Below are 18,146 nucleotides of genomic sequence, written 5' to 3'. Positions count from 1 at the left end.
TCTGTGTCACTGCTACACATGTCCGTGATGCACATAATTCAAGTACCAGGTGCCTTGACAGTGTGTGGGTTCTGGCTCCAGCTATGCCTGTGCTCCAGCTCCAGAGGATATATGCCAACAGGTGTGGCACACAGTGTGACCTCCTGGCCCAGGGAGGCATGGAATTCCCAGGATGGGCTGTGCTAGAGAGCAGCCCATAATGAAAGGCAGAAGCCTAATTGGATCAAGCCCAGCTGGATCAAGCCTGGCTCAAGATCTTGTCCCGCTGTGTTTATCCATGTGCTCAGGGGCCAGCCTCACCCAGGAAACCCAAGTTCCAGGCCTCATTGGGCTGCACTGCACTCTGTGGTGCAGAGTGCGAGGAGCACAGAATCCGATGAAGCTTCTTTTTTCTTAGGTCCTCGGTTTGCTCCCTTAACACGGCCATCTTACCCTCCAGCTTTGAGGTCTGCTCTCTGAAAAAGATTCAGGTTCCTGTTGTCCTGGAGCCGAGAGCAGCAGGTTAGCCTTCGCTGTTGTTCCTGAGTCTTCTTCCTTCTCCCCAGCATTTTGCTACCTGGCTTAATGCTACAGGTCTGGCCAAAGGGGCTGGGCGTTCCAACAAAAGTCAGGGACAGGCGGTGGAGGGCAGTGAGGTATTTAGGTGTTAAGCCCAGTTCCCTAACCTTGTGAGGTCTTAGTGATGCGATCCCTGGTGCAATCTCGCTATCCACATCCCGCGGCACAGGGAGGAGCTGAGGTCTCCCAATGGACCAGCCTCAGCCTTGCAGTTCCCCTTCCCCCACCCTCTGACCGGCTGTAATGCTGCAGCAGCACTGGAGAGCACCCGCTAATATGGGAAAGGAACACGGAGAAGAGGGAGGGGTGCAGCTCTGAGCAGGCCTAATAGGGGGTTCCACTACTACGCCTCCCACCTCCAAACAGCAGTAACATTTTCTCCCCAATTTCCAGATTCGGCTGGCACCTTCCATGAGTCCTCAATCTGGGGGAAAGGGCAAAATGAATAGGTCCCCAAATCAGAAGAGCTCGGGCTAGTGAGTTCTAAGTCCTGAAACCACAGAAAATCAAGTACCTACCCCGAGGATGAGTGGGAAACCGAGGGATGGGGAGGAGGAGGGGGACTGGCGGTGTCAGAGCGGATTAACACACTCAACCTTTCAACGAAACTGAAAAAGAACGGACCTGAGGCAGTGTCCCCCGGAACCCCAGTCTCTGGGGCAGCTGGAGTGGCGGCTTACTGCTTTGCATTCTGGGTCCTCGGGGCTGCCCAGGAGACAGCAGCCTGCTCCGGCCTCTGTCGCCACTGCCGGAACCTGGGAACATGGCGGAAGGACCGCACTCCGCACTTCCCGCCTTCTTCCCAACAGGCGCCCTCGGCCGCAGGCGGACGCTCATTGGTCCTCCCGGGTCACGTGAGACGTCAGCAAGGGCCGCAGAGCAAAGGCCTGTGGCCTAACGACGCCGCGGAGGATTCTGCCGAGGTGGCTCGGGTCGCAGGCAGCACAGCAAGGGCTGCCGGGAAAAGCTACGCCCCCACCTGCTGCTCTTCAGGGAGCTGCCCCGAGGCAGGTGGTCGGCATTTGCGAGGCTGATGAACGGACACAATGGCTTTGCCTGGTAAGTAGCAACACTTTATTATTCCCGTGTTTCCCCCAGTGGCCCTAGGTCCCTAAGGTCGTGCCCCCTCCCATCCCCAGGCGGGGAGGTCTGTGGGGGAATGACAGGAAAAACGCTCTTTATTGGAAGTATGGTGTGGACACAAGGAAGTGGAATGGGAGAACGGTGGCATCCGCGAAGCCCACGCCCTCCTCAGAGCCCCTGGTGTGGGGGGGGTGCTACCCGCCACCCGTGGTGTGCGGCCCGCCCCACGCCCACAGTCCCGGCTCTCCCTAGGAGAGGGCCTTGCGGGTGGGGAGGGTGGCTGCAGGCCCGGGGTTCCCACGAAGCGGGGCTGAGGCGCGCTGGTCTCACCGGTCCATGCTGTCATCAGTCGGGCTGGAGAAACAGGTCTGCAGCAGCTTCTCACAGAATTCCAGCTCCTCCTAGGTGGGGGCACAAGCCCTGAGGTCAGGGCCAGCTCCTGGTTCGCCCTGCCCCACCCCTGCCTTGGAGCTGGCTTCAGTCCATGGCTCACAGCCTCTCTTAACCTGCCACAGGGCTAGAACCAGGGACTCCAAGTCTTGGGTCCTCATCTAACTCCAAAGAAGTCAACTGCAGCTTGCACCTGCCTAAAAACTCTTCTGTGGAAACCGGAGAAACCACAGAAAGTGATGCTAGGTTAGACTGCAAAACTTGCTGATATGCTAGGAACAGCAATAAGAGAAACACAAGGGGCCAGAGATAAGGTGCAGTGGGCAGGGCACGTGGCAGACCCAGGTTCCATACCCAGTACCACAGATGGTTTTCCCACCTCCCCAGGAGTGATCTCTGAGCCCAGGTGTGGCCTCGTTTCACCAAAAAAAGAAAAGGTCAACTGCAGGAGCCTGGAAGAGGGCTCAAAGGTCTAGAGTGCATACAGAGAGGCTCCTGGGTTCGATTCCTGACACCACGGGGCAGCCCTGGAGGCTCCCAGCACTGCTAGGCCAAGTATAGCCAGAAAAGATCCCAGGGTCCCTTGAGCACTAAGAGGCCAAAAAAATCAAGGAGTAAAAAAATCAAAAGAGGGCCAGAGAGATGATACAGGGATTAAGGCATATTCCTTGCATGCACCCAGCATCACTCACTCCCCTGGTAGCTGTGGCTCCAGAGGTTCTTCAGGCACTGCTGAGGTGGGCCCTGGCATCCTTCGCCCTAGCATCAAGCCAGCAAGGTTGGCCAAGAATGCCTGGGAGGGCACCCCTTCACCCCAAAAAGTAATTGGAAGATCGGGTCTGGAGCTATAGTACAGCGGGTAGGGCATTTGCCTTCCATGTGGCCAACTTAGGGTCGATCCCCGGCATCCCATATGGTCCCCAAGCACCGCCAGGAGTAACCCCTGTACATCGCCGGATGTGACCCAAAAAGCAAATAAATAAATTTAATTTTTTAAAAAATGTAATTAGAAGACCAAGAGACAGACCAAAAGGCTGTGTGGAAGGCCCAGCTTTCATCCCAGTACTGTACAGCACCCCAATGCTGCCAGTAAAAACCCCTGAGCACTGCCAGATATGTCCCCCACACCAGAGAAAAAGTCAAAAAGAGACAGCTCAGAGTCCTAGGCACTGGCTATGCATGTGGAAATCCCAGGTCCAGCACACAACATCACCCAAGCACCTCCAGGATCAACCACTTAGAGCAGTGATATGGAAGTAGCCCACAGCTCACCAAGTTATAGCCCCCAAACAAATCCCACTAGTAACACCACCACCCAATATATAAATGGGCAAAGATAACGTACAAGAAAAAGATGGTTAATCTTGCACACCGGAAAAAAATAAAAGAATTGACTAACTTGAAAGAAGCATAAGGTCAGGGCCAGAGTGATAGTGCAGCAAGTAGGGCACTTGCCTTGCACACAGCTGACCCAGGTTCAATTCCCGGCATCCCATATGGTCCCCCAGGAGTAGTATATTCCTGAGCATAGAGCCAGGAATAGCTCCTGAGCATTGTTGGGTGTGACCCAAAACACCCAAAAAAAAAAATGCACAAAAGGTAGAGTTGACTATGAGCAGAGAGGGAAAACCACCTCCTCCATCAGGAGGAGCCCTTATGTGGGAGAGGTAACCCCTGCCAGAAAGATGAAATGCCAGAGACAACCATGCCAGCGCCCTCAGAGACTCAGAGAGGAGTTCAGCAAAGAGCAGGCACTGGCCAGAGGCTGGTTTTGTACAAAAATGACAGAGGAAGAGGGGTTTTACAGGTTTGCTTGTCTGCACAAGAATATCTTAGGAAGGTCACTAACATCTTAGGGTGAGCCTGTCACCCTACAAGCCCCAGCAAGTGACAGATGGAACAATGCAGGTTTCTTCGGCTAACTACTGGCCACACACAGCACACAGGTCCTTGTTACTGCAGGCCAACTACAGTTCAACACAAGGAACGCCCTGCCCTGGCTGGCTCTGTACTCAGAACACCATGGTCCCCGCAGCACCACCACCAGATATGGCTCAAACACGGGAAACAACTAAGGGTCCCCACAGCTAGACCGGATGGTGCCTGGGAGCTCATGTGCTTCTGGGGTTGGGGGGGGCACAGAGTCCAGGACTGCTCCCTGGCTCTCCAGCTAAGCCATGGCCCCACCCACTAACAGCTTTCTGAAAGGAAAAAGGAGCAGTGCTCCATTCACATGAAGCCTCAGGCTTGGTGCCAGGATCTGCACCGGACACAACATTGCAAGGAGTGACTGATACCCCTCCTACACACACACACACACACACACACACACACACACACACACACCCGTGCACACATATACACACATGCGCGTGCGCGCACACACACACACACACATTCACTGTCCTCCCATTGTTCATCGATTTGATCAAGCGGGCCCAGGAACATCTCCATTGTGACACTTTTTACTGTGTTCAGCATATCAAATACGTCACGGATAGCTTGCCAGGCTTTGCCATGCGGGCGAGATACTCTCAGTAGCTTGCCGGGCTCTCCGAGTGAGGCAGAGGAATCGAACTTGGGTCAGCCATTTCGGCTACATGCAAGGCAAACGCCCTACCCACTGTGCTATAGCTCCAGCCCACACACACATTATCTCCAAGCATTCCCGAGTCAAAGAGAGGGACCTCTGGGGAACAGGCACAAGACCCCACCTGGCACCTCTGCTTTTTACCCCCAGTACCTCTGAGGGCAAAAAAACAGCTATCCCATCCCAGTTGGAACATGCCCGTGGCTGTGCCAGGGCACCAACATCTAGACATGACTTCCAGAGCGAATAAATTGCTTATAATCAGTTAACCAAATCACCTGGCCGTTTAAATACTTCCTAACGATCTGAGCATTTAATTGTCACTTATTTGTGACTTAACTATATAATTAAACACCTAATGAGTTGTTACTTAACTAGGAGTTGGTATCATGTATTGCTACTTAAATACTTAATCACATGTTGTCGCTTAAATATTGAACTGGGTGCTGTTTGCTGTTCGCTAGTTACCAGCCTAATAGCAAATAATTCAGTGTGATGCAAATCCTTAGATGAAAACGGTGGATCACTCAGTGACTGAGCCCCAATACTTCGAGCTTTTCTCTCTGTCCCACCCAAGGCACAGCCAGAGGGAGGAGGGGAGGGGGGAAGAGATGGCACAGACTTTTGAGCAGGCAGTTTGCTGTCTGTCATCTTCACCATCACCATAAGGACACAAACTTGCTGGGACAATCCCTGAAACATGTTACAGGGTCGCTGGCATCTCTAACCAGTTGCTGCTCAGACCATCATTACAGCTGGTCATTATTAAAGACAGATCTGGGGACCAGAGCCATAGTACAGTGGGAAGGGCACTTGCCTTGCACATGGCCCACCAGGGTTCCATCCCTGGTATCCTATATGGTCCCCCAAGCACTATTAGTAGTAATTCCTAAGTGCAGAGCCAGAAATAACCGTGAGCATCACCATCTATGGCCCCAAAACCAAATTAATAATAAAAAAGAGAGAACATTTGTATGCATGCCCTGAATGGAACAGATCCCACCCACCTGGTATTCGTCGCGCTGCTGTAAGAGCTGGCAGCGATGGCGCAGGAGCTCCTCCAGGCCTAGCTCGGGCTCCCGGCACTCTCGCACACCCTGTGGGAAGTCTGTCACCAGGCTGCAAGGACAGGAGAGCAATACTTAGCCACCCTAGTGCCACTGCTCTCCACATGGTTTCCCCCAGGAGGCCCATTGACACTGACCAGTGCCAGCTGCCCAGCCAGCTCCATACACAGCTGCCACCCATTTTGCCAGGTTTAATACCATCTCCATGTCTGTGTGTATTGGAGGGGCGATGTGAAAAGGACCCCATGCTCCCCAGAACCCCACACTGCCGCCCAGACCCCAGCGCACCTGCATAGGGCTCCGAGCACATACTCATGGAAGGGGCTGTGCTCTGTCCGCACTAAAGCCACCAGTTGCTGGACCATGCCCATGGCACACAGGGTCCCTGCGGAGAGGCTCAGTGTGAGGGCTCAGCCCTCTCCAGGGCCCAGCCCCGTCAGCCTCCCCTTACTGCCCGGCCCCACCTTTGTGTTCAGGGTGGCCAACCAGCAAGTTCTGGAGCAGGAAGGCTGACTTGACCTTGAGCTTCTGCACCTGCTGCTGCATGGCCCGCATCAGCACGGAGAAGCCGTCCAGCCGGAGAAACTGCAGCAGCCCTGCCTCCTGCTCCCGCACCAGGCCTGGGGGGCAGGCTGTGGTCAGGCTCCTCCCGTCCACCCCACGCTCAGTCTAGGCTCCCCTCCGAGTCTGGAGCCCGCAGAGGGCAGCGGCACTCACAGGAGATGGCAAAGAGGGCCTTGACGCGTACAGAGTCACAGGCGTCTCGGTCCAGCAGCCGCAGAAGCTTGCGCAGTGCACCGAGGCCCAGCACCTGCTCCTGGATGGCCGCCACGTTCTGGCTGCACGTGCCGATGAGCTGAGCTGCCCGCCAGCGCAGCCCTGCCACGCCTGCCTCCAGGTAGCGGCCCACCAGCAGGTGCATGCCCGACAGCTGGCAGAAGTCTGCAGGCAGGACAGTAGGGCTGCAATCAGTGCAGGGCCACGCCTGTGTGGAGGTACCCAAACTACTGAAGAACACAGAGGACTGGGCAGCCACGACCACAGAGCGCCCGGCCCGAACCCCTCCCCAGACTCCGCAGCAGCAGCCATCTGGCAGTCTGGCTCCCAGAGCAGCAGAATACGGTACTGCGAGAGAGGCCCATGCCAGCCAAGGGGCCCAACCCTAGCTATAGGTGACAGGCAAAAGGCAAGTCACAGGTGAGAAGCCCTGCTGAGACCCAGAGCCTGGACATGGCTTGTCACTGTGGCACCAACCACAGGGTCTAAACACCCCTGACATCAGGGCCACAACCCGCCTAAGACAGCCCCCACAGGAAACAGGTGAGCTTTTCTGCTCATTTGCCCTAAGACCTACACTCAGACCACCTCAGGAGGGCCCAGCCCCACAGCCCACATGGCCCAGCGTCAGCTGCTCCTGCCCTGGGAAATGGCTGTGCGTCCCCAGAGCACAAGGGTGAAAGTGCCCATTGGGGCTCCAGTGACAAGGGGACAGAACAGGGCACAACCAGGCCATCCCCCAGGGCCTGGACGCAGAGAGGCTGGCAGAAGAGCGGCACGTTGGCAGGGGCGATGGGGTGGCGGGCAGCACCTGTCGCATTGTCCATGTTCTCACACAGGTCAGCCAGCAGTTCCAGGGCTCCCTCACGTTCCTGCTGGTCGGAGGCCAGCTCGGCTTCACTGGACGTAGATGGCATGGGCTGGGACAGCACCCGAAGGCACTTCTTCATCTGCTCCACCTCTTCCTGCTGGCCCCGGAAGGCAGCTGACATGGCCTCCTGCAGCCACTGGCGCCGCTGCAGAAAGAAGTGACTGCATCACACAGCCCACGGCTAGGGCCCCAGCACTAGATCCGGCTTATTACCCACTCTCCTTCCTCACCACCAGGACCCAGCCAGCAGGCAGGGAAGCCTGCCTGGGGTAGGGGGCGAGGTGCCAGCACTCTGCTGGGGAGCACAACAAGCAAAGAAGCTTGGGGTCACAGCCAGTGGATGAAGCACTTGCTGGCATCCGACAGACCGGTCTCTGGTATCCAGAGTACTGCAAAGCCTAAGGTAGGGCCCCAACACTGACCCCAGAAAATAAAAACTTAAGCCAGGCAATGTGATGATGCAACCAGGTAGGGGGCTGGGGGAGGTTGTAGGCTACATGCAGTGCAGGTTTGAAATTTCACATGGAAGCAAAAGACCCAGCTCACTTCATGGGGGGCAGGCTAGGGAAGAAGAGTGGGCTGGTTTTGAAGAGGGATCCAGTCCGATCCTGGGGACCCCAGGGGGTGGAGAAGCAAGTGTGGCAGGAGAGGGGTGGGGGCAGGGTCACCTTCTAAGGGCCCCAGCAAGGGCAGAGCTATCTCGGATGCCTGGAGCCCAGAGCTCTGGGAGTGCCCTGGGTCCTGGATCTCTACTTACTCGATGCCAGCAACACTACCACAGACATATACACAGTTGTGATAATCCACACCAGACCTACCATCCTGGGGCAGAGGAATCAGAGCATGGGCCACTGCGGAGGGGTAGGCGGGGGACCAGAAAGATCATAGAGGAACAGGAAGGGGCCAGGGTGCAGGGTCGAACCCCCGGAGAGTGTGGGAGCAGGGACTAGGTGTGCTCAGTACCCAGAGCTGGGCTCCAACACTGAGCCACTAGGCTCACAAAACACTCCACCACCCTATGGCGGGTGTGTGTGTGTGTGTCTACAGGGGGCTGCATCTCATCTCTATGATGGTGTGTGCGTGTGTGTGTGTGTATGTATGTGTGTCCACAGGGGGCTGCATCTCATCTCTATGATGGGTGTGCGTGTGTGTGCGTGTGTGGTGTGTGGTGCGTCCACCAGGAGCTGCATCTCATTGCATCTCATCTCCTCTCTCTCTCCAGATGCAGAGAACCAGGGCCTCCCACATGCAAAGCAAAGGCCCAGCACTGAGCTCCTCCCTGAGCCAGAGGGGTCCAGCTGCTCGGCCATTCAGTCTCCCCTGGGAAAGAGGCTCCATGACGTCATAGATATGTACATGCACATTAGCTTAAGGGCCTGCTCCCAGCAATCTCCAGCTAAACATCCTGTGAACTGTGCCACTAATATTCCCAGCAGGCAGAAGGAATATTCCTGTCAGCTCCCTGTAAGAGAGGGAACTGAGGCATGCCCAAGGTCACCAGGTCAGCAAAACCTAGAGTTGGACCTCAGTCAGCTGCCAGTCCGCAGCTCGCCCAGGACCTCCCAAATTTTCATCCTCATTGACCACTTGCAGCTCAGAGAGCTGGGAGCTCAGCACCCAAGGTCACTCCACATTGGTCAGCCACAGGTCAGCCTGGCTTGCCCTGCTGGCCCCAAACTCTATTCTGCCTCCGTACCCAGTTGGGATGGAAGATGCAGCCAGCATCGCACCTTCCACCCAGTATGCACATAGCCCCTCCGCCTTCCCGGCCAAGGGATCTCCCAGGCACAACTCCCAAGAGAGCAATCTGGCAAGCCAGCGCCCACTCCTTACCTCCTCACTCATGGGTTCTGGCGGGGGGTCCGGCTCCTCGGAGCCCGCCGAGATGGCCATCTGCAGCAAGCCCTGAAGACTGCGCGGGGGTGGGGGGTTGCCCGAGCCCCCGGCCGCGGGGCCGCCGCCCCCCGCCGAAGAAGCCTGTGAAGCTGGGGGTAGCGCCAGCGGGAGGCGGCCGCCCCTCGAGCCTTGGTCTGCCATGGGCTGTTCCTGCAGCGGGGAGGAAGGCGCTGGGGACAGAGGGTTCCTCCGTCACCGCCGAAGGAGCTCCGCGTCCTGACGCGTCGGCTTCTGGAGGTCTGCTAAGAAGGTGGCGATTTAGGAGAGCTCGGCGACCCGCCATTACCCCGGCCTCAGCCACAGCAGCCTTCTTCCTCCCGGCCGTCAGGACCCTTCCCCAAAGTCCTAAGCCCCTCCTTCCTCCCTAGCAACAAGCCCCACCCACTCTCCCTAGCAACCCAGCAAAAACCTTTCCCTCGTCTCCACGGATGGCGTTCCGGTCTCTTAGCAACCCCGCCACCCCGGCACTCCAGCAAGAAGTTCTCCGTGTGGTCTTCTTAAAAGCGGGCGCCCTGGAGCCCCGCTCTCCGAAGAAGGGAGCCCGGCGTAGGACGGGCCTCACCTCCCAGGACTTCGAGTGGCTGCCGCTAGCGAAGGCAGAGGCTCTCGCACCTGACTCCACTGGGCGCCGCCATCTTGGCCGGAAGTGCGCCAGTCCCGCCCGGAAACCCCTCCCCGCGCGGCCGCCCGCTGGCCTCTGCGCCCGCCCCAACGGGCGGGTTCGGCGCCCGCCTCACCGCCGCTGCAGCGCCAGGTCCTACCCCAGCGCCGCCTCCTCAGCCACCTTGCGAACTCTACGCCAGCCCTGGTTTAATCCCCGCCCCCTTCGGGTCTGACTCCGCCTCGGCGGGACCTAGCCACACCGAACCCTTCCTTCCCGCCACTCTAAGCTCCGCCCCTGTTCTAGGCCCTTCGGCCTCTCCCAGATAAGCCCTGCCCCTGTGCCTTGCGCGACCTCCTTTAGGCCACGCCCTCCCTGGCCACGCCCCTACTGGAGGTGCAGGTTCATCGGTGGGCGTTCCCGAGCCGTTTTCCTTCCATCCGTAGCGCACACCATATTTTACCGCGTCCAGGGGCACTCGGTCCTATCTCGTGTATGCATCCTTATGCTCACCCCACCCCTCCCGACTTCAGTTTGAGCTTCACGCAGCAATCTGTGTGCAGACCTGCGAATGAATCAGCAACTCCTTTGCTCTTCCTGGAGTCTGGCCCTGAAGAGGCTACTTCCTTGGAGTAAGGAAAGCCTCTTTAATAAATTGTGTTGGCATCATTGGACGGCTACATGCAAAAAAATAGGCTCAGAACTCTGCCTAGCACCATGTACAAAAGTAAGAAAAAAATGGATTAAAGACCTCAACATCAGACCAGAAACCATAAGGTACATTGAAGATAAAGTTGGCAAAACCCTCCATGACATTGAAGCTAATGGTATCTTCAAAGATGCCACGCCACTGGCTGAGCAAGTGAAAACAGAGATAGATAAATGGGACTATCTTAAACTTAGAAGCTTCTGCACCTCCAAAGAAACAGTGACCAAAATACAAAGACAGTCTACAGAATGGGAAAGGATATTCACCGAATACACAGTGGGTAGGGCATTCGCCTTACACGCAGCCAACATGGCCGACCCGAGTTCGATTCCTCCGCCCCTCTTGGAGAGCCCGGCAAGCTACCGAGAGTATTCGATATGCCAGACACAGTAACAACAAAGTCTCCAATGGAGACGTTACTGGGCCCGCTCGAGCAAATCGACGATCAACGGGAGGGCCTTTACCTTTACCTTTACCTTTACACATCTGACAAGGGGTTGATATCCAGGATATACAAAATACTGGTTAAACTCCACAAGAAGAAAACATCCAACCCCATCCAAAAATGGGGCAATGAAATGAACAGAAACTTTCTCAAAGAAGAAATCCGAATGGCAAAAAAGCACATGAGAAAATGCTCTACATCATTAATCATCAGGGAGATGCAGATCAAAATCACAATGAGATACCATCTCACACCTCAGAGACTGGCCCACATTCAAAAGAACAAAAGCAACCGATGCTGGCGTGGATGTGGCGAGAAAGGGACACTCCTTCACTGTTGGTGGGAATGTCCACTGGTTCAGCCCTTCTGGAAAACAGTATGGACGATTCTCAAAAAATTAGAAATTGAGCTCCCATTTGACCCAGCAATACCACTCCTGGGAATATATCCCAGAGAGGCAAAAATGTATAGTCGAAGTGACATCTGCACTTGTTTGTTCATTGCAGCACTCTTTACAATAGCCAGAAACTGGAAGAAACCTGAATGCCCACGAACAGATGACTGGTTAAAGAAACTTTGGTACATCTACACAATGGAGTACTATGTAGCTGTTAGAAAAGATGAAGTCATGAAATTTACATACAAGTGGTACAATATGGAAAGTATCATGCTAAGCGAAATGAGTCAGAAAGAGAGGGATAGACATAGAAAGATTGCATTCATCTGGGGGATATAAAGTAACAAAGTATGAGATTAATACCCAAGAATAGCTGAGATCAGCACCAGGAGGATTACTCCATAACTTAGAGGCCAGCCGGGTATCCTAGAGGAAAGGGCAGTTCAGATAGAGAAGGGAGCACCAAATAAAGGATGTTTGGAGGATCCTCCCAGGAGGGGAGATGCATGTCGAAAGTAGAATATGGACTAAACATGTTTGCCACTCAATGCCTCTTTTGCAGACCACAACACCCAAAAGGAGAGAGAGAACACAGGGGATTGCCCTGCCACAGAGACAGGGGGGATGGGGGGATGGGGGGATGGGGGTGGGAGGGATATTATCCATGGTGGTGGAAAATGGGCACTGGTGGAGGGATGGGTATCTGATCATTGTATAATTGAAACCAAAGCAGAAAAAATTGTAAATCTACAACTGTAAAAAAAAAATAAAATAAAATAAAGGGAAAAAAAAAAGAGGCTATTTCCTGAATCCTGGAAGCAAATTGCCCAGGCAAAAGTGGAATGTGTCTCATCTGTGAAAGTATTTGCTCTGGGATGGGCTTAAAGAGACCCTAGTTCTAGTATTGTTTCGTTTGGGGAAAGTGCTTGGGGCAACTCCTGGCACAGTGCTCCCGTGGCGTTCAGAAGACAACTGGGGGCAGAGATCAAATCTGGGGATCAAAAATGGGGGCAGAGATCAAACGGCTGCCAGCCGTTTCAATAATCTCCCTCACCCCTGTTCTAGCATTTGATAAGACACCTCCCTATCCATAGGTGGGGACCCCCATCAGAGATGAATGGAGCTCACTGATAGGCAGAAAAAGAAAGCAGAATACATAAACCCTGGGGGCCAGAGCAATAGTGTAGGATGCTTGCATTGCACTCGGCCCATCTGGGTTCAATTCCTGGCACTCCTTATGGTCACCTAAGCCTGACAAGAGTGATTCCTGAGTGCAGGGCCAGGCTTAAGCCTTGACCGCAAACTGAGAACAAAACACAAACCCTGGACGTGAAAGTGTGCACATGCATGTGTAGGCGTGCACATGTGTGGGTGTGGGCATGTGTATGCATGTGCACACATGTAGGGCTGTGTGTGGTCTGGATAGCTACCAAACAGAAAGTGAGCCCTTGCATTTCCTATGGTGGTTTTGTATTGCTGCATCAGCACTGTAGTACTGTAGCACTGTCCTCCCGTTGTTCATCGATTTGCTTGAGCGGGCACCAGTAACGTTTCCATTGTAAGACTTGTTACTATTTTTGTCATATTGAATAGTCATGGGTAGCTTGCCAAGCTTTGCCGTGGGGGAGAAATTACCAAAAAAAGTGATTCTTTTTTTTTTCCTTCTTGGGTCACACACCCGGCAATGCACAAGGGTTACTCCTGGCTCATGCACTCAGGAATTACTCCTGGTGGTGCTTGGGGAACTATATGGGATGCTGGGAATCGAACCTGGTCAGCTGCATGCAAGGCAAACCTCCTACCCACTGTGCTATCGCTCCAGCCCCCAAATGTGATTCTTAAAGCCACCTAGATTCATTACCTTTCAGTCCTGGGCATCAAAAGCCCAAAGTAGTTGGGGCTGTTACAATAGTATAAGAGAAAGGACATGTGCTTTGGCACATGACACATGGCCAATATTGATTCAATCCCCAGCATCCTATGTGGTCCCCAAACATTGCCAGGAATAATTCCTGAGTGTAGTCAGGAGGAACCCCTGAGCCTCCCCCAGATGTGGCCAAAAGAAAAAGTCCAAAGGTGATAGCAGGACTGTATTCTATTGGCAGCTTTGGTGGGGAATCTTTTCTTGCCTTTCTCAACTTTGAGTGACACCTGCATCCCTTGCATTATGGTCACATCACTTGAGCATCTGCTTGCTTTGTCCTTTCTTGAACTCTAGTCCATCCACTGCCTTGTTTTCATGTGGATCTTGAAGTTATGTCTAGAACCTAGCAGCTAATCCAGGATCCTAATCATCTAAAGATCCCAAGCTTATTACATCTACAAAGCCTATTCTGCCACATGATGTCACATACTCAAAGCCAGGGAGATAGCTTAAAGGACAGGGTCATGGTTTGGCACACAGAAGCCTCACTTTCAATCCCCTGCTAGAAGCAACCCAAGCATCTTCCTGGGAATAGTCCAAACCCAGCACCCCTGAATGTGGCACCCCGCCAGAAAGCATTTTGTTTTCAGGGCCACACCCAGCAGTGCTCAGGCCTTACTCCTATTTTTGTGCTCAAGAAGCACTACTGGAAAACAGAACCTTATGAAGTGTCAGGGATTGAACTGGGTTGGTTCTGTGCAAGACAAGCACCTTACCCACTGTACTATCTCTCTGCCTCCACCCCACAATTTAAAAAGTATATATTTCCCCCCCACACGAATAGCTAGACCAATTCTTGGGGAAAAGAAGATGGGAGGCATCACCTTCCCCAACCTCAAACTCTACTACAAAGTGGTAATAATTAAAACAGTATGATACTGGAATAAAGGCAGAGCTGCAGACCAATGGAACAGGGTTGAATATTCTTACACACACTCAAATATATGATCATCTAATTTTGATAAGGTAGTAAGAAATGTGAAGTGGAGCAAGGAAAGCCTCTTGAACAAATGGTGCTGGCAAAACTGGATAGCTACATGCAAAAAAATGGGCTCAGACCTCTACCTAACACCATGCACAAAAGTCAGATCCAAATAGATTCAAGACCTCAACATCAGACCAGAATTCATGAGGTACATTGAAGACAAGGTCGGCAAAACCCTTCACGTCACTGAAGCTAAAGGTATCTTCAAAGATGATACCCCACTGACCAAGCAAGTAAAAACAGAGATAAACAAATGGGACTATCTTAAACTAAGAAGCTTCTGCACTTCAAAAGACATAGTGACCAGGGGCTGGAGCGATAGCACAGCGGGTAGAGCGTTTGCCTTGCACGCAGCCAGCATGGCCAACCCTGGTTCGATTCCCAGCATCCCATATGGTCCTCCGAGCACCACCAGGAGTAGTGCATGAGCCAGGAGTAACCCCTGAGCATTGCCGGGTGTGACCCAAAAAGCAAAAAAAAAAAAAAAGACATAGTGATCAGAATACAAAGACAATCTACAGAATGGGAAAGGATATTGACCCAATACCCATCTGATAAGAGGTGATATCAAGGATATACAAGACACTGGTTGAACTCTACAAGAAAACATCCAGTCCCATCAGAAAACGGGGTGATGAAATGAACAGAAACTTTCTCAAAGAGGAAATCCGAATGACCAAAAGGCACATGAAAAAATGTTCTTCATCACTAATCATCAGGGAGATGCAGATCAAAACAACAAGCAATATCATCTCACACCACAGAGACTGACCCACATCCAAAAGAACAAAAGCAACCGGTGTTGCCTCGGATGTGGGGAGAAAGAGACTCTTCTTCACTGCTGGTGGGAATGCCGACTGGTTCAGCCTCTTTGGAAAACAGTAAGGATGCTTCTCAAAAAAATTAGAAATTGAGCTCCCATTTGACCCAGCAATACCACTTCTGGGAATATATCCTGGAGATGCAAGAAATGACATCTGCACTTCTATGTTCATTGCAGCACTATTTACAATAGCCGGAATCTGGAAAAAACCTGAGTGCCCGAGAACAGATGACTGGCTAAAGAAACTTTGGTACATCTATACAATGGAATACTATGCAGCTGTTAGAAAGGATGAAGTCATGAAATTTGCATGTAAGTGGATCAACATGGAGAGTATCATGTTAAGTGAATTGCGTCAGAAAGAGAGGGACAGACATAGAAAGATTGCACTCATCTGTGGAGTATAAAGTAAAAGAATGGGAGACTTACACCCTAGAATAGTAGAGATGAGTACCAGGAGGATTGCTCCTCTGCTTGAAAGCCGGCCTCACATGCAGGGGGAAAAGGCAGCTCAGATAGAGAAGGGACCACCAAGTAAAGGGTGCATGGAGGGCCTACTCGGGTTGGGAGATGTGTGCTGAAAGTAGACTATAGACTGAATGATGGCCATTCAATACCTCTATTGCAAACTACCACACCTAAAAGGAGAGAGAGAGCAAAAGAGAATGCCCTGCCACAGAAGCGGAGTGGGGCGGGGGGGATGGGGTGGGGATGGTGAGAGGAGATACTCGGATCCTTGGTGGTGGAGAATGGGCACTGGTAGAGGGATGTATTACTGAAACATAAACATGATCGATCATTGTATGACTGAAACATAAACATGAAAGTTTGTAAGTCTGTAACTGTACCTCATGGTGATTCATTAAAATAAAAATAAATAAAAGTTTTTAAAAATTAAAAGTATATATTTTTAATTTTTTTTATAAAGTAGCACTGTAGCACTGTCCTCCCATTGTTCATCTATTTGCTCGAGCAGGCACCAATAACGTTTCACAACAAATTGTGAGACTTGTTACTTTTTTTGGCATATTAAATATGCCACAGGTAGCTTGCCAGGCTTTGGCGTGCAGTCAGGATACTCTCAGTAGCTTGCCGAGCTCTCCTAGAGGGGCAGAGGAATTTATAAAGTATATATTTAAAATAAGTAAAAAAATAAGTAAATATTCATGGGTTCTGGGAAAGTGTGCAGACAGCTTTGGAAAGATCCATTAATTGGGGTACTTTTAATTTTCCTGTGTCAGGGACTGAACTCAGGGCCTCCATATTCAAGGCAAGCACTCCACATTGAGCTACATTCCTAATTGCATATAAATTTAACTTCCCCAGGAACTGGAGCGATAGCACAGCGGGTAGGGCATTTGCCTTGCACGTGACCGACCTGGGTTCGATTCCCAGCATTCCATATGGTCCCCCGAGCACCGCCAGGAGTAATTCCTGAATGCAGAGCCAGGAATAACCCCTGTGCTTTCCCGGATGTGGCCCAAAAACCAAAATAAATAAATAAAATTTAACTCCCCCAAACTGAAAATGTAGATATCCCTTGTATCCACAGAGATTTTACTCAGGACTCTGCCCCTACCACCACATTGTGGGTGCTAACATTCTTGGACATGCAAGTTCTCAGAGATAGCCCGGCATGTCTACAGGTTCCACAGCTGTGAATGTGGGACCTGCACACAGAGAAAACCCTGAGTGCCAGTGATCCCTTGCAGTCCAAACCCATGCTTCACAAGGGATAGCCCATGTAATATCTGTCTAGAGCACTTGAACAAATGTGTAACTGCATATTGCCATAAGTGAAAAGCACAGGGCCAAGGGCACAACCCTCCACAGGGCACTGTAAGTAGGGTGATCAGATAATTTTCTGTCCATACTGAGATACCTGAGAGTGAAACACACCCTATAAATAATTCCAGGCTCCAGACTTCACCTTAGACATATGACTCCCTGCTTCTCAGACCCTATAGGGTCTACTTGACTGCACAGCCCCTGGCCCTCAGTGGACCCACACAGGCAGGTACATCCTGCCACAGGATCTTTGCACATGCTATTGCCCCTTTAGCTCAGGCCCTGATTTTCCTTCATCACTTTCTCCTGGGTGAGGGCTCATACCTGCTTGACACATTCTTTCCCTGTCTCTTCAGTACTGACCTCAGCACCTCTGTTTCACTGGTCTTGCTTCTTGCACACACTTTAGGAGAGAGTGCACAGGGCAAGCTCTTGGTGGACTGCTCCTCTCAGTGCGCTCAGTCCCTGAAGCAGAAGCCTGGCTCTGTTTGCACACTCACTAGAGGCCTATGGAATGAGGGTCTTCAAGTTGACTAAAGTCTCCTAGATTCAGTCTACTGTGGGCTTGGGACAAAGCAAAGGTGTTTGGTGCCATGAGGGGGAGGGGCGCTGGAGGAGGGCCCTGGATTCCAGAGACTGCAGGGGGGAGGGGGCAAGCAAGCAGCAGGAGTCTAATAGGGGCAAAGAATCGCCCAGGGACTGAGCACAGATGGGTGGAAGCACTACAGTGGGAGCACCTGGGGCTCTCAGAAGACAGAGAATGCATGGATCTAAGAAAATACAGAGGCAGCTCAGGGTGATCTGGAAGCTTCCTTAAGGGCCCGAGGACCCTAAGTGGAAGTTTGGCCCCAGATGTCCCGAGAACAATGAGGAGCTGGGTGGTGATGGGGTAAAGCCAAAGGCACTCAGAGTGGAGGGGGGAGATGTGGGGTGCTGCAAACGAGTCCTGGGTCAGCAGCTTTCAAACTTCCTTCCCTCTGGGGCTGGACCCATAGCACAGCGGGTAGGGCGTTTGCCTTGCACATGGCCAACCCAGGTTCGATTCCCCAGCTTCCCATATTGTCCCCTGAACAGCAGAGTACAGAGCCAGGAGTAACCCCTGAGCATCGCCAGGTGTGACCCAAAAGGCACACACACACAAAAAAAACAAACTTCTTCTCTGCCTGACTCCCTCTCTGCTCCTCAGCCTGTCCCCATCCCCACACATGTGGAGCCAGCTCTGCTCTGCTGTCCTCTCTCTAG

The 18,146-nt window shown here is 52.5% G+C and overlaps 1 protein-coding gene across 1 annotated transcript; it reads right to left on the bottom strand.

Moving 5' to 3' along the window:
* Positions 1 to 1,611: 1,611 nt before the first annotated feature.
* HSPBP1 (HSPA (Hsp70) binding protein 1) lies at positions 1,612 to 9,515 on the bottom strand. Its single transcript, XM_056135789.1, is given in 8 exon segments — positions 1,612 to 2,042; positions 5,629 to 5,740; positions 5,977 to 6,073; positions 6,153 to 6,308; positions 6,406 to 6,630; positions 7,277 to 7,481; positions 9,170 to 9,404; positions 9,406 to 9,515. Coding segments are annotated over 8 exon segments (1,215 nt in total). The 3' UTR covers positions 1,612 to 1,967.
* Positions 9,516 to 18,146: the final 8,631 nt, after the last annotated feature.

Source organism: Sorex fumeus, unplaced genomic scaffold, assembly GCF_029834395.1.
Source record: "Sorex fumeus unplaced genomic scaffold, SorFum_2.1 ptg000122l, whole genome shotgun sequence".
Taxonomy (NCBI): Eukaryota; Metazoa; Chordata; class Mammalia; order Eulipotyphla; family Soricidae; genus Sorex; species Sorex fumeus.
Note: the sequence above shows the minus strand (reverse complement) of the source record. Positions and strands in the feature narration are given on the sequence as shown.